General features: G+C 39.6%; 1 protein-coding gene across 2 annotated transcripts in view; it reads left to right on the forward strand.

The window, feature by feature from the left end:
* Positions 1-15,811, forward strand: part of nr5a2 (nuclear receptor subfamily 5, group A, member 2) — a 67,646-nt gene that overhangs the window by 38,784 nt on the left and 13,051 nt on the right. For both annotated transcript variants that reach the window (XM_037249628.1, XM_037249627.1), the window contains 2 exons: positions 5,474-5,593; positions 7,474-7,621. In XM_037249628.1, the coding sequence (XP_037105523.1) occupies positions 5,474-5,593; positions 7,474-7,621 (268 nt within the window). The remainder of the gene's footprint in view (positions 1-5,473; positions 5,594-7,473; positions 7,622-15,811) is intronic.

A 15,811-nucleotide genomic window follows, 5' to 3' on the forward strand; every position in this document is an offset into this window, starting at 1 on the left:
GAAGGTGCGCCTTATAGTCTGGTGCGCCTTATAGTCCGGAAAAAAATACGGTATTTCAAGTCAAATTTGACCCCATGATTAGGAACACAGGATATTAAAGGATATGTTCTGAAGTTTCAGGAATTTTGAAATACACGGTGTTGAAAATAATTATGCATGTAGGATAAATTTCAGCAAACAGAACATTTTAGTTTTACTGTGGAAGTTAGTGTTTGTTGACATAACGAGTGGCTTTTATGAAACAATTACTTCTCATTAGTGTAATTCTTGCGGCATCACAAATCTATTGTTGAGTGGGTGCGCATTTTATGACAGGATCTCAGCATCTGCTAGTTTTATGTTTGCATATTTGCAATATACACGCTTTGCAGTTATCATCCATTGATATTTTCACTTGAAAGTAAATTCTCTATTTTTTATTTCCTGTTACTGTATGGGGACTATATTGAGTGAGGGACTAACAAAGGTGGTGAGGGTGGTGGAGGATGCCCATTCATCGTTGTCCGTCCTTTCACAAACACACGAGTGAGGATGTTAGGATGTGTGGACGGATGAGGTGAAGTGAATGTGCTCAATCGACAGAGACCCTTTCGTTCTCAGGATCAAAGGTCACTCCGCAGAGTCAATTAGCGCAGTCACCGTGGGAAATTGTCAATTTCAGGGTCTCAGTATTATCAATCAGACATTGCTGAATGATCACTTTGGCTGTGCAAAATGGGCACACAATAAGAAAACACGCATAACACCCTCAGATGCTTTACTTTGCATTTATGATGGCGAGCTGCAGTGGACAATAACACCAATGAAAATAAGACATTTGAAAAAATGTGTAGACAGCTCACCCCTGCCCTGACAGTGTGTCACCTGCACATTTTCCCAGCGTTCTTATCACTCCACCAGCAGTAGGATCGAAGACCAAATGAACTGTATGCCTTGATAAACAAGAGTTCGTTTTGGGGAAATTAGGACAAGGAGGAGGGGGGGGAAGGTAATCATTTCTCTCACATTTCAGCAGAAATCCTGGGTGGGTGGATTTCATCACAACTGTTGTTTTTCTTCCCAGGGATATGATGAACTCCTGCATTTGTTTCTTCGAAAAGGGGAAAAAACATTTGGTTATTTAAATAGGGGTTTTAAGTCGACCTCTCAATTCAGCTAGCTACGGGGCTGGATTAGCCATATGTCGTAAAGGCCTGGTGGGCCGAAATATTTTTTAAATGTTTTATTTATTTCTTATCATGTTTTATAATCATTTTCAAAATTTAGACCTAGTACCCATTAATCCATCTACAAGATATACATCAAAACAAACCAATCCACAGCAAATAAAATTGCATGACGTAGTAAATTAAGCTCAGCCAAACATTGTGTTTTACTTAAACTTGATCCTGCTCGCATTATTCATGTTGTAAGCATAGTTGTGCATACAGCATGTGTGCCCATGGACCAGTCTAAGGCCCAGTCAAATTTCTTTTGCGACAGTCGTGCCTGGCTAATACCCAAAGAATAATAATGCCAGTACGAACACAAACGTAAAGTAATGCAATGCTACAAGGATATAAATATAATTGCAATGAAATATTATTTTCAAATTCCATAATAATTGTATTCTAATAACCGTCTTGGTTTGAAGGAATGCCTAGAATGAGTTAATTAAATGGCCGAACGGATGTGAGCACGCAGGCACGACATAATTAAGCGTTTGCAACACTCTGAAGACAAAGGGCCCTGTTTCTCGGTGAATTAATGCGTGTTCCCAGGTGAATACTGGAACTGTTTGGCTCAAGGCGAACAGATGCTAAGATAGGACGGCACCAAAGGATGAGCAGCTCGACACACAACAGCATTGAAGTCAGCTTCAAACCTTACCTGTAGTAGGCATTGATTTCCATCCAGAAAAGAGCAATTGTTCATGTGAATTTGAGGCAGATTAGCTCTTGGTGTCCAAATGCTACCCCTCCCTCTGTGCAAGAAATATCATGAGTTACTCCATTCATTAACATCCACAGAAGGAGATTCCATTAATCTCTTCATTAGTCCACATCAAAAATGGAAGTACTTATTAAAATCAGATCCAGCTGTGTATACTCGTTAAAAATGTCCGCACCGTACGCCACTTAACAACGTTCATGGCACGATACCAAGACCAGGGCACAAGAAAGGCGGTAACTTTTCTACCACCCCAGCCTGATTTGACTTAGCACCCCATGATTGCTCTACTCTTGGCAGGGGTCTATGAATAAACATGACGTGTGTCAGGGAGTATTTGACTGTGCCAATTTTAATTTCATTTAATCTTCGCAACAATGTCTGCTCTGAATCACCTTTTTATTTTTGCACGTTTTCCCATTCTTCCATTCCCAGCCAGGTTCATTCCCTCGCTCACTCCCTCTCTTTTCTTTTTCTACATCTTGAAAATCCCATTAATCCTAGCCAGTGGTTTGAACAAAACTTATGGGCTAAGCGATTGATTCGTGTATTGATCCCACTCAGCTGAACGATCATCAAGGCGGTAAATTGGTTTCTTGGAGGATATGCTTTTTTTTTTTTTATTGCTGGCCTATGTATGTAGTCGTCCCTGCTTGGATTTTCAAATATCCTAGATTTGGTGATAATGTTGAGGAAACCAAGCCTGAGAAAGTAATGTAATTTGGGGGCTGTGGTCAGTTTGAAGCTCTAGTTTTCAGATTTTTTTTTCCGCAATGAGAATGTAGAAGCTAAATGTTTGGTATTATCGTTGCTGGCACTCCTGAATACTACATCATCTTAAGCTCTCCAAAAACATCTCCACTCTTATGCCTCTATGATTTTCATGTTCACAAATCACGTATAGCAAAATTTCAAACAAATTGGCTTGTTCGTTAATGACAATATAGCGGGAGTTCAACCCTTATCCATACTAGAGAGCAACACGTTGATTTCAAGCTTTGATTTTATGGCCGCCTAAGTTAGAAACACTTGTCTAAGTTTTCCATCCTCTTGAGATAAGATTTTAACAACTAAAATAGTACCACACACTTTATTGCACGAGTCAAACAAACTGCAATTTGAACTTTGTGCTATTATGCTCAGATTAAATCAAAGAGCCATAAGTTGTAAAAAGTAAATGGCAAACAGCCAATCGTGAGATAAAGTATGCAACTCGCCTGCATAGCAATTCAAAACAAAGCGTCTGATGTAGTGTCAGTGAGTTCATATGATGTGTGCAGGGAGTAGATCTTGAAGGATCAGGCGCCGTGCCTGTCGCTCTTTTGACAGAGCAAAAGGAAGAGCTCGTCAGGGAAACAGTTTGTGTCCTTTGCACTCAAAAGGTCAGCCAACTGAACCCCAACCCCTGTGCCGGCCTTATGCTTGTCTCTCACTAGTCTCCCTCTTACAGACGGGTGTCCTCTGCCCCTCGTCTACACTGCTATCACCCACTGCCATACACTCCCTTTGATGACCTAGGCTTCTTGTCAGAGGGTTGCTTCCAGGCAGGCAGGACAGCCCTTTGATGGAAGACCCCGACACTTGCTAAAAGCATTGACATGCGGTGGGACTGATGCTGTTGTTTGAAGATCTTGGGCATTCCATGTACCCATCCTTTCAAACACACACACAGATACACACCATTACACTAGCTTCCAGGATCTTTACAGAGGGCAGAAAGAGGAGGACCGGCGAGTGGCTCAAAGAAACCCCTCCTTTGAAAGTCTTCAGTGATCTCTGATGGTTTTAATGATGTCATTTGAATTTTGCTTTCGTCGTTAGCTGGCGATACCTCCATAATGGGACTATAGAAGTAATGCATAGAAGGGAACGAAGACTACTTGTGATCAGAAAATTAATGGACAAAAAAGCTTTTGGTATATTCTATAATTGTACAAAATACTTTAGTTGATGCATTTAATTTCCATTCAAAATGTCTTAAGTATGCCACTGTTCAGGTAAAGCCGTAGCATTATCTGTAGCATAATCTAGCTGTCTATCACACTTGACTTTCACATCCATTTAAAGTTTTGATCAACCTAACCTTCAGCCCTTATATGGTAATAGACCATCACATCCACTAAAAATAGTATATATATATATATATATATATTTTTTTTTTTTTTAATTACACCTGAACAATGTAACATTTGTCAAAGAAGAGGTTGACTGATACAACTATATCTATATTATAAGGGTGCGCATAGGTGGTGCATTGGTGCGCATGCAGATTAGAAAAATTCACTATTGTGCTACTAATAGGAGGAAACAAGCAAGAATTAAAAGAGAGAGCTCAAATATGTGAACGACCCATTCAGTAATTATTCAACTTGTGCATTTCAATGACAAGTACACTCATTCTCTCCATTCGCCACAATTATTGACTCAATATCGAACCAGTTGCCAATTGCTGGTCACTTGTGAAAAGCAGATGCAGAACGTGCCAAACTGCGCACCAGTTCAGTCACATTTGGCTGGGTCGCTCTGTGTGCCTTAGCTGTGTGAATGCTTTGTCTTCTTAAACAGTGGTGTCTTCTTAAAAGGTAAACCGATTATGTTGGACACAAGTCAAGAATCATAACAACTCTAATCAACTTTAGACTCCAGAGTTGGCAATCAAACAGTGGTGTGTTTTTTCCCTTCATGATAATAAATTGTTTTACTGCCTTCTGAATGCAACGACACAAAGTCAGTTCAACAAATATATCTCTGTGCAAGTTTAGCAGCACTCCGTTACAAGACCACATTCCTTTTCATGGTACCCATACTTGCACCTGCTTCTTTGGCTGCCTTTAACATTGATCCACATTCCTCACCATCCACTGCTGTCGTTGATACTGATGGAGTTCTCACATACTGTTGTCAAAGTCAAAGACTAACTCCTGACACCAAAAACCAACAGGCCCCAGGGGGACACATTATTTTTAATGACATAACATAGGGCAATGTTTGTTGATGCAAAAAACAAGACATTTTCCTCATTCCTTTTTTCCCCTAATGGCGGCTTTTTTGTTTGAGTCTCTCAATTGTGGTGTAATGATTAACATGGCCAAGCATGGGAAGAGGCTGGCTGTTACAAAGGAAGATGTTGTTTTGGGGAACTGTTTGACCTGACCTGGTTCCAAAGCTCACTTGGCATGCCCATGGGAGCCAGCGTCTGCAATTCAGCAGGCGTAAATGTTTTAATCACTCGAACCAGAAACTGTTGACAATGGACAAACAGAGAAACTTGCACCAAAACCTGTTAAAGAGGCACCCAGTAACAGAACCAAAATGAATGTGTAGTTTCATATGAGAAAACTTAGCACTAACTTTTGGGAATGATTGAAACAATAAATAGTTTGGAAATAATCAATTCCAATTGATCTGTACGACCTCTGCGCATGTCTTCACTATAACAGTTGCTTGTGCTTAATTTATTTTCCTAAATATTGGGACTGCTCCTCAAGAGTCTCAACAGTATTTTTACAGGAAATTAATGGGCTTTTGTTAATATCCCCACCAGGTTGACGACCAGATGAAGCTTCTGCAGAACTGCTGGAGTGAACTCCTAATCCTGGACCATGTCTTTAGGCAGGTCATGCACGCCAAGGAGGGCTCCATTTTATTGGTCACTGGCCAGCAGGTGAGTTATTGCAAACCAAAAACATGAATTTCTTCAACATAGCAGTGGGCTATTCTTTAATTTCATTTGCATATTTTGGTCAATGTGCAGCTGCTGTTGGAGGGGATATGCTTTTGTGTTTGCATAAATGTGCGGGAAGCTTTAAATGAGTCCATTATCTCCTATTGTCTCCCTCGCCGCCATATCACCAAGGATATTTGCAATACAGTGAAAGCAAAACCCAATGTGGGTGTGAACACACAGTTGATCTGCTTCACAACCAATCAAAATGACTGTTCTCATTCCCTTTAAAATTGGGGCACAGTCCTTCCAGACATGGCAGAAGCCGACATTGATTTGCTGGAATCCAAGCAGAAGATTGAAGCATACAAAGTACATTTAGGAAGAAGAGCTACATGGGCCAAAATCACGTAAACTTGGCCAGGGCAATCATGAGAAGCAGGCACTTGGAGACTGTAAAATGTATTCATTTTGCATGTTCGGCACATTTGAAACTAACCCTTTGATTAATGTCAGATGTCCTATTCATTTTTTACATTGACCTCAAACAAAGTGAACATGAATGTAACTTCATTCTCAGGGTCGCCAACAAAGGCACAACTATGTGTGTTCTTTTTTCCTGCCATGGGCTGAAACATGAAATGGAGCTCATTAAAATACATTCAATGAGAAAATGACAAATGGGCTGAGCTGCTGAAAGCTTAAGCAAGGCCCTCAATATGATGGCACTGATATTTTGACAGCCTGATCTTGCTGGTGTCCATGAAATTTAAATGACAAATATTTAAAAGAAAAAAAGAAAGAAACACACTGGAAACACACTTCAAACCAGTCCTCCATCCATATTGATTCAGGATGGAGTAAAATCTGAAGGTTTATTTATATTTACCCAGCATGTCACTACAAAAGGAATAATAAAGTAGGATTGATTGACTGATTGATATGCAGGTCACTTGGGTTAGTGCTAACTCTGCTATAGTGGCGTTATAGTGTTTTCCCCTCTCTTTGTACTTCAGGCCAGGAGGCAATAACCTAAGGCATCACCATCAACAGTCCAATCCTTCAATGAAGTTATTTCATGCACAGTTGATTTTATGTAAATTGATTGACACTTTGGAAAAGGAGCATCGTCTCCCTCTCACTTGAGCCATAACTCTCTTCTTTATGAATGGGGAAAAAGAAAAGCAAGTACAAAAGCAGTTGGGAAAATAATAGGGGGGAGAAATGTTCTATAGAGAATGGACCACATATACTATTAGAATAAAAGTACATCACTGTTCCTTAAGGGTGTGACTTGTGCGGTTTTGCCCCTGGCACGTGACTTCTACACGCTACCTGTACCTTTTCGGCTTAGTTTGGAGTCTGGTAATCAGGATTAATTAGTACAGACAGAATCTTTAAGGGTACGAATACCTCTTGCTGCTCCCTTGCTCCATAAATGAGAGAAGAAACGGGGTTTCACTGAACATTTTCTGATTCCATTCAATTTCAGTCATCCTATTTTCTCAATGAATATTGTTTGAAATCCTTCTGTGTTGTAATTTTAAATTGAAACTCACACAGACCCTCCTTTAGGAAAGAAATGAATCTATCTACCTTTCCTTGGAAATGCCTTGACAGTCAATTATGATAATGAATTGTATAAAATATAAAATAATGCTATAAAAAATAAGTTAGTAATAGAAAATAATGTAAGTAAATAATAGAAAATAATGTAAGTAAATAATAGAAAATAATATAAGGAATAGAAAATATAGCACCACATAATGCATAATGTCAAGTAATATGAAATATAAGTCTTTATATAATAATGTTTCACAATCATTGAATATTGCAGAAAACTACACTGAAATTCAAACATTTTTTTTTTCTTTTTGCAGGTAGACTATGCAGTGATCGCATCCCAGGCTGGGGCCACCCTCAATAATCTATTGAGCCATGCCCAGGAACTGGTGACGAAATTACGTTCTTTGCAAATGGACCAACGGGAGTTTGTCTGCCTGAAATTCCTGGTCCTCTTCAGTCTTGGTGAGTCTAAACAGAGGATATTTGGATGTGTGGATTAGTTGTTGTTGTTTTTTTTTTGCATGACAACGATTGAATAATGTATAATGGTTGCTGAACCTAAATTGAGGAAATTATGTATTTATACAATTGAGAGCTTGGTGCCAAGCTATTTTGCTCCTTGTTTCCAATGTTTGATAGGATTTCTGGCAGTGACTGAATATGGACTGCAAATTCACCACAAAGAATACTGATTTAAATTTGGGGATCACAAGTCAAGTTATTGATGAGCAGGGTGGTTAGTGAAGGGTGACGGTTAATTATAATGGTAAAGGATGAGAAGAGAAAAGAAGAGGTAGTCAGAGATATTAGTGAAGGAATACATTTTATAGACTAACATGAGGGTTACCTTGGTTTTGCGTATGTGTGTGTGTGTATGTGTTCTCAAAGTGGTTATCCATGGTTTAGGTGGAATTCAGAGGGGTCTTAGAATGTACGTTTGTGTGCATGTTAGTGTGTTTGCCTGTATGAGTTAGTTATGTCCAGCATGTGTCTTCACGTGGCATAGGGTTTGCTTGGGCCCAGAGTCTAAATAATTTGGCAGAAACATCATCCATAATGAAAGACTGACCTCAGGGATGTGTATAGCCCCCGGCAGTGCCTGTTTTCCAGCAATGCCTGAGTCTCCCACAGAAGAAACCCGACACAGGTGGCGGAAGTGGCGGCGTTTGGACTCAGCAATGCAAAGCCTGGAGATTTAGCATTGATTCATAGCAAACACAGCTGAGCAGAGGTGGGCTATTGATGGGCTGATCTGAATATGTGTAATGGAATGAGAAAGCAAATACTCACAGAAGCGGCTTGCGCACTGCCAGCAACACCAATTAGTATGGCTGTAGCTAAATGAGGCATGAAAGTAGATTTGCGTAGGCTGCTGAGTGTTGAAATGGCTTCTAAAGAGGGATGAGTTTCATTTAACGTACACTCGGATGAATTAATCAGACGCCAGAACTCAGGTTTGAGTGTGATATTGAGTGTGATATTGTTTTCTCAAAATACCCCAAAAGCAGGTTTCACGGGGGCCTGTGGCTCACTCCGGAATGGCCAGATCGGCAATGTCCTTGGTGAAGTAGTTATTAAATGACTGTGCAGACTAATTTGCTCAGACAGATTTTAGAAATAGGCAGATAAGCTGTTCTATGTTGTGGTTAGGTGTGCCTTTGGTCCCATATATGATTATACAAGACAAACCGCCGTCATTCTGGATAGGTCGTTGACATTTCTATGGTCTGCGTTTGCCTATAATAAATGTTCCAATAACCATTAGACTGGCATTTAACGATCATCATTTACTATTTTTCCGTGCTTTTCTTAAACTTGACTTTTTCCATTATTTCCCATACTGGCTAAGCAGTCAGTAAGTCACAGCCCCGACAACAGAACTCTTAGTTAAGCCTCCTGTCGATAAAGAGAGAGAGATATAGATGTCACTCCAGCTGAGAAAAGACTTGTCCTGACCTGAATTTGACCGTCTTTATTTCAGTCTTGGTATTATTTTCTCACTGTCTCACTTTATCCATCTCCTTCGATGGTGTCCTCTCTATCTGCTGTCATTCTTTGCTTGTCTCAAGCGAAGGCTTTTGCTCTCTATCAAGAGGACGATGATCACTCTACTAGCATTGATCTTGGTGTGTGGAACTGTGAGCAATGGCCATGTGTGTGCTTGTATGTGCGGTAGTAAAGTCACAACCATTAAAGCTCGAGAGAGACAGAGTACAGCCCAGGTCAGAGTTCAGAAAAGAATTACTACTAGTTGTCTGATGACAGAACACTGTTAATGGGTCTTTGATTTCCTTTTAAAAGCCGTAAGTGCTGAATAGAAATACTGCCAAGCTGCTGTTTTAAGTGATCGTCGGGTGACAGGTAGGCACAGAAGTGACATCTTGGCTTTAAATTAAACAAGTGGTCTTTTTCTTACGATTAATTGACAATTAAAGCTATATAACATGTGGTTTGCTTTGTGAGTTCTGCAGTACTCTGCTGTTTAGCACTTGAATTGTAATGAGTGGGGATAACTGAGGAAGGAAAAAAGGAAAAAAACATCACTTATCAATTTTCACAAGTGTGGTGTTTGATGTAAATTCCCTCAACTAGAGACAGACAGCCCTCATATTGGCAAAGCACTTGTAGGTTCAGAGGTCAGAGTCTGCTCTGCCAGCAAGCGACTGGGCTCTGTGGGTCAGACCACGTCAGATGTAATTGGGTGAGACATGCACTGCCAGTCCTCGTCAGCTGGGAAGAGAACCAGAGGAGCTGTCAGAGCACTGCTGAGTGCTAAATGCTCCCAGCAGAGAAGCAAGATTTGTGGATACAACTTAGAATAATTGTAGTGGTTAGGGACAAGAAAAAAAAAAGTTGATAGAGAGGTAAATTATTTGGAGGTCTACTGATAATGGTGCACTCTTGGACTCCTAAGTCATTATTTTGGCATTTCATACTCAGCGCTAGGTGCCAAGTCTTGTCTTTGTGGAAGTTGTAAAATGCTGCCTTAAAAAAAATAACATGTCAGAATATGTGAATTATTTTGATTCTGGTATCAGGAACAATTGCATAAATCAGAGGGTTATCGCTAATATAATCTAATATCTACCTTGTTTAGATTTATGACAGGTTCAAATTTATTCCACATACTTCAACAATACAATAGTAAACAACTTGGGAAATGAATACAGCTTTAAGAGTTTACATTTTTTAATCTTATAGTTCTTCAAATAAACTGCGGTGAACATAATCCATTTTATAACGATCTATATCTATAACATAAAATATTGTATTATGTATTTATTTATTTGGTTATTTATTTTTAATGTATCCTTACTTTTATCATTGCTCCCTCATTTTTTCCCATCTTGACTTTGTCAGACACTGAAGCACTGCAAACAACAAAACGAGACGAGACAACAAACATGGTCAATGTGACTGACCTTGATAAAACAGTGCGCTATCTCCATTTTACATCATGTCTGTGTATATAGTGAACAAGAGGCAAAACACTAAAGTCCCAGTCAAGTGGATCCCAATTAAGCAACAGCCTGAGCTGCTCAGAATCAATCTACTGATCCCTGACCAGATTGTTCATACAGCCCATCCAATTCCACATTCCCAATACACACAGCAAATATTCATTTCCTGAAATGAACCGAATCATTTGGATTCGTCGGGGCATTGATTAACATACTAAGAAGATGGCAATGGTTCAATATTTGCTCCTGCTGGGACCACAATGTAAGGGCCAAATAATGGAGCATGAAAAATCCAAAACACTATATAGCCTCATTAAAAGCAACGCAATAGACAAGTTATTTTATGCATACGTATAGTTTTTTGCCCTTTCTCTCATGCACTCAGCAGTATGGAGTTATATTGATATACCTTATCAATGTTCACTGTTGAACCTTAACAATCCTGATTTAAATGTGCTCCAAAATATGATTCTTAGAAAGTCACCAAATGTCAAGCAAGTAAAAAAAAAGTACTTTACATAACAATGCTTAATTAATTTCCAATTACATTTTTGATGGCATAGTTTCAAGATTACATCCTCTCCAATGTGTAATCTATAACTTTATTGTCCTAACAATTAAATGCAGAACTAACATTAATTTTCAGCTATTGGTGACCTAAAATGTCGAGCTAACCAGACCAGTTCAACATCACAGTTTGCAGAGCTAGCTTACATGTGTCTGACAGATGAAGGTTAATATCGTAAATGATGTGTCTCATTTATAAATTGCATGATGCAACTGTCATTTTCCAATCTCATCAAAAATATAATCCTTGAACTAAATGTAGGCTCTGTCTTTGGAGCGTCCGCCATGGCACTTGCTCACTCAAATCTGCCTCAGGCCTCGCTTTTTGTCAGGTCTGACACATCGGTGGCACCCATGACACAGAATATGACAATTATATATAATTATACATCACACAGTCCAACCACTTAGCTTTGTACCGGCAAAACTAAAATACTTTCACAGATGGACGTTTAGGTTTGTCCTAATTCTCTTCCAAATGCAGTGTTTTAAAATCACACAGGTGAAAAAATAATAATTTGAGACAATTCATAAAACTTTTCATCTGTTATAGTAATGAAAATGAGTTACTTTTCCTGACCATGTGATACGTGTTGCTGGGCAGAATTGCATAGGAGAAAGTCTACCCTATTGTCCAAAAACAAGGTGATGATGATGATGATGAAGCTGCTGTATGAATCCCACTGGACCGTGGTAAATTACTTTCATTAATTCAGGAATTAAACTGTAACATTTATTGATATACGGCGCATTAATTTCCCGGTTTAATAAATTTTCTGTATTAAATATAGAAAAAGATTCTAACGAAAAGAAAAAGAGTGCCAAAAGGTGACATCAATCCTTGTTTGTTTGGTGTAAAGTGTTTGAATGTTAGTTGTTTATGTGAGCCACATCTCCGATGTGGGATCGTCATATAGCGGAGTCTGGTAGATTGGTGCAATGACAACAGTAATGGAAAATACAGTGGTGGTGATTGCAGTGGGGGTACACTAAAGATTTATGTATAAGGCTAATAAAGCGCAATCTATGCACAATACCTCGCCTTCTTCATCACTCCGCTTTGACTGTCGTGTAAAGTGCTGGGCAAACACATGCTGATTGAAAACTATTGGACTGTCATCTACTTTTCAAACAAATCTTTTTACCAGCCATCAGCATCCTACAGTCTTCATTCTGAGGCAGCAAACCAACAAATAAAAAAGTCCTTCGCCGTTCGCTCAAACTTTCTAGCCGACAGATCCAAACTCAACTAATCAAGTTTGAGTGTCCTGACTTTTCTTTTCTCGTATACCGCCTCATCGGGAGTAGGTGGAAATATGCCCTAAAGCAATGAACCTAATACTTGCACCTATTTTCTGTCAATTTTAGCCTAAGAAATACAATGCACCTTCCACTTTGTAGGGAATTCAGCGTAATCAGACTGCGGAAAAGGCTTTCAGAATTTATGAAGCAATAAAAGCTCCGGCTTGCTGTCATTACTGAATGCAGGCTGTTGTCATTAAGACCTGTTGTGCTGACTTGTGTGTAGTTGTGGGGAGATAGTCACACTCAATCTTCTTTTTACACCTCACCGGTTAAAAACCTCTGATTCTCAGAATTCATTCACATTGTGTCTTTCCAAACTGAAGCTGAATCTCCCACTTGATTTAGTTCTTGAGTATACATCAAATGTGGACGGTTAAACATTTTACCAATGTAAATATTTGTCACTCAGAATGCACAGAGAAAATATCCAGAAAAAAAGTCAAGATGTCAGAGGCAATAATGACATCAAAATACATTCACTCATTCAACTTCTCTGATAGGATCCAAGAAAAGACAAACATGCTGCCTCTCTAGACGCGTTTTAGTTGTGTACTATTCTCGCCTTATATGAAGCTATACCTCATCGTCATCATCCCTCATACAGTAGGAAGTGTTTGGTCTCACAACATGACTCTTTTGCCATTATCATTCATTTTTAGTTTGAGTTGAATCATTTTTATAAAGAATATCAAATATGATTAATGACCTCATGCACTTTATATATAAAACCTACTAAAAAACACTGTACATATTAAAAATAAATTAAATACATATACGTATATCACCGTGTTGATAATTATAGGCCTCAGTATGATAATATTTTTACTTTTTCAAGCAGTTCAAATGCCTAAAGGCATGTTCGTTCCCACAACTTCCATAATTACCAGCAGTGTTACTTATTTACTAGAGCACCATCGGTGTGTGTATATAATGCATACAGTTGCAGCAGTTATAAAGCAAGTTTTGCAAGAGTCATAATCACTTTGTCACTACTCAGTCACGACCATAACATGTGCAGCACCGCCTTGTTCTTCATATCTCAATATTGTGAAAGCAGTGTAGTGGCTCTCAGATTTAGAACACATTGTAACCTAGTGTACCTCTATGTCCATGTAGAAACTAACCAGCATGATTACACAATTACTACTTAAGCACCACAACTACATGTATGCGTTTCAAAAGAAAAAGACACTTCCTTCCTCCTGCTCCTCCTATTCCTCTGACAATGTCCTGCTCGCTCCTGTGGGGTGATTTAACGTGGCCCAGCGAAATTGTTGCCCACAATCTCTCCCTTCCATTCTCCCTCTGCCTTATTACGGGCTGTCAGTTTATTATAAAACATTAGGAAAGCAGAGGGACACTTGCGGTTACTGTCCTATCGATCGGCACGGATAGATTCTGTGATTTAGAGTCCGCCTCGGCTCGTGCCCTCCGTGTTCTCAGTCTCCCATTTGCTTTGGCTATTGATGTTTCAACATTAACAGTTACAAGCTGCTACAGAAAATCAATTCTCAACTTTTATTACCGTCTGGATAAGGCCGAGGGCCCCCCTGCCAGCTTGTACTTAGGAGCTACGGATACTCCGCCCAGCATGTCAGGTGTTTTCTAAGTGGTATAGGCAGCAACAATCATTTGTTGAAAACACTACGGGGCCGTCAGGGGCCAATGGGGGGGCCTCTGAGTGCTGCATAAGTAAGGAAAGTTGTGGGAGTTTCATTTTTTTATCCTGCAAACTAATACTTATATTGAACCTGTTTGAACACTGTAAACACACCTCAACATGCCACAGATGACGATTGATCCCCTCAACCATCATCACTGACCAACCTGTTATCCGTGTATGTGTGCGTTCACCCAAATGGTGTGAATGTAAAGAGGCTGAGGCCTTTCAAACATTTATGAGGAGCTACCGAGCAGCAGTACAGGAGCTCTTCTGGGACAAACAGCCCCCGGTTCTGTGCTCGCAGTCCCGATCAATGGAAGTCAAGTTCATTTCACCCTTCTACCGCCTCCTTCTCCAGTCGTGGAGTGGCCCACTGGTGGGGCCGCATTACACTTACACCACTTGTTTTCGTGACTGTGTACATGTGTGAGTGTGTTTCCCAAGTGCCAAAGCTTCAGGTTATCATTATGTACTGGTCTGTCCGCCGCAATGCTAATACTAATACATTCTCAGTGGTCACGTCTTGGGTCCCAGCGCTGTACTGCCTAGGAACCCGCTCCACTCCAATTAACGGCCAAGGGATGCATGCTTGGGCCAGGAAGGACAGACCCAGGCTACCCAGGGCCCTGCGGTGAACAGGCTCATATTAGTTAAAGAAAGCCCACATTGTGCAAACATGAATGTTGCAGAATATCATATCAAAACCTAGTGATTTGTGGAATTGATATATTTTGGTCCATGTTTTGTTTCCTGCAAAACCATCCTTCATCCATCACAAACCACAATAATCCAAATCCTTCCCAACTAAATTAGACCACCTGTTAACAAATCTGACTTGATTTTTACCAATCCAAAACACATTACTGTGTCTAGATTTACTACACAGTTGTGCCATATGTGTGGCATGATATCAGGGGAAGGACAACGGCCATGACCATGTTGAAGTTTCTTTTGGCAAGATACTGAGCTCCCACTTGCTCCTTTCTGTACCAAGCTCACATGGATTTTCTCCAGATGCTCCACTTTCCTCCCACATTCCAAAAACATGCTTGTTAAAGATTGCCTATAGATGTGAAGGTAAAATGTGATTCTTTGTATTTGTGTTTTCTGATTGACTGGTCTCCAGTCTAATGTGTAACTCATAAAGGCTCAAGACTCCATTTTATGGAAAATCCATCACCCCGTTACCAAATACAGTGCATGGGCCTTTTATTTTATTTTATTTTATTTAAATAAAATCCCGCTTTGCAAGGACAGGATTACAGGAAACTCAAACAAATACCTTTGTGTAAATAAAAAAACGCAACAGGATGTACAACAAAGGGCAGTGTGAGGTGAAATGTTTAAAACGAAAACTGCAATCAGATGGACCCCCAGCTTTTACACGGGCAGCCTGTGAATCATTTCTAAAGCTGTAAACGAGAATAGTATATCATCAGCCCTTCTATATGCGTGGACTCTACAGTAATAAGTGTTGTTGCTGTCATTTCCATAGAAAATATGCTACTTTATGTCTTTATGACTGGTTTAGCTCATGATGAGTCATTACTGTTGCTCATTGGTAGATAACAAGCAACTCATACTCTCAAAACATGTAACAATAATTAATTTAAACCTTTAACAGCACTCAATATGACTTTTGACAGTTGACATATT

Source organism: Syngnathus acus, chromosome 4 (assembly GCF_901709675.1).
Source record: "Syngnathus acus chromosome 4, fSynAcu1.2, whole genome shotgun sequence".
NCBI classification, from domain to species: Eukaryota; Metazoa; Chordata; class Actinopteri; order Syngnathiformes; family Syngnathidae; genus Syngnathus; species Syngnathus acus.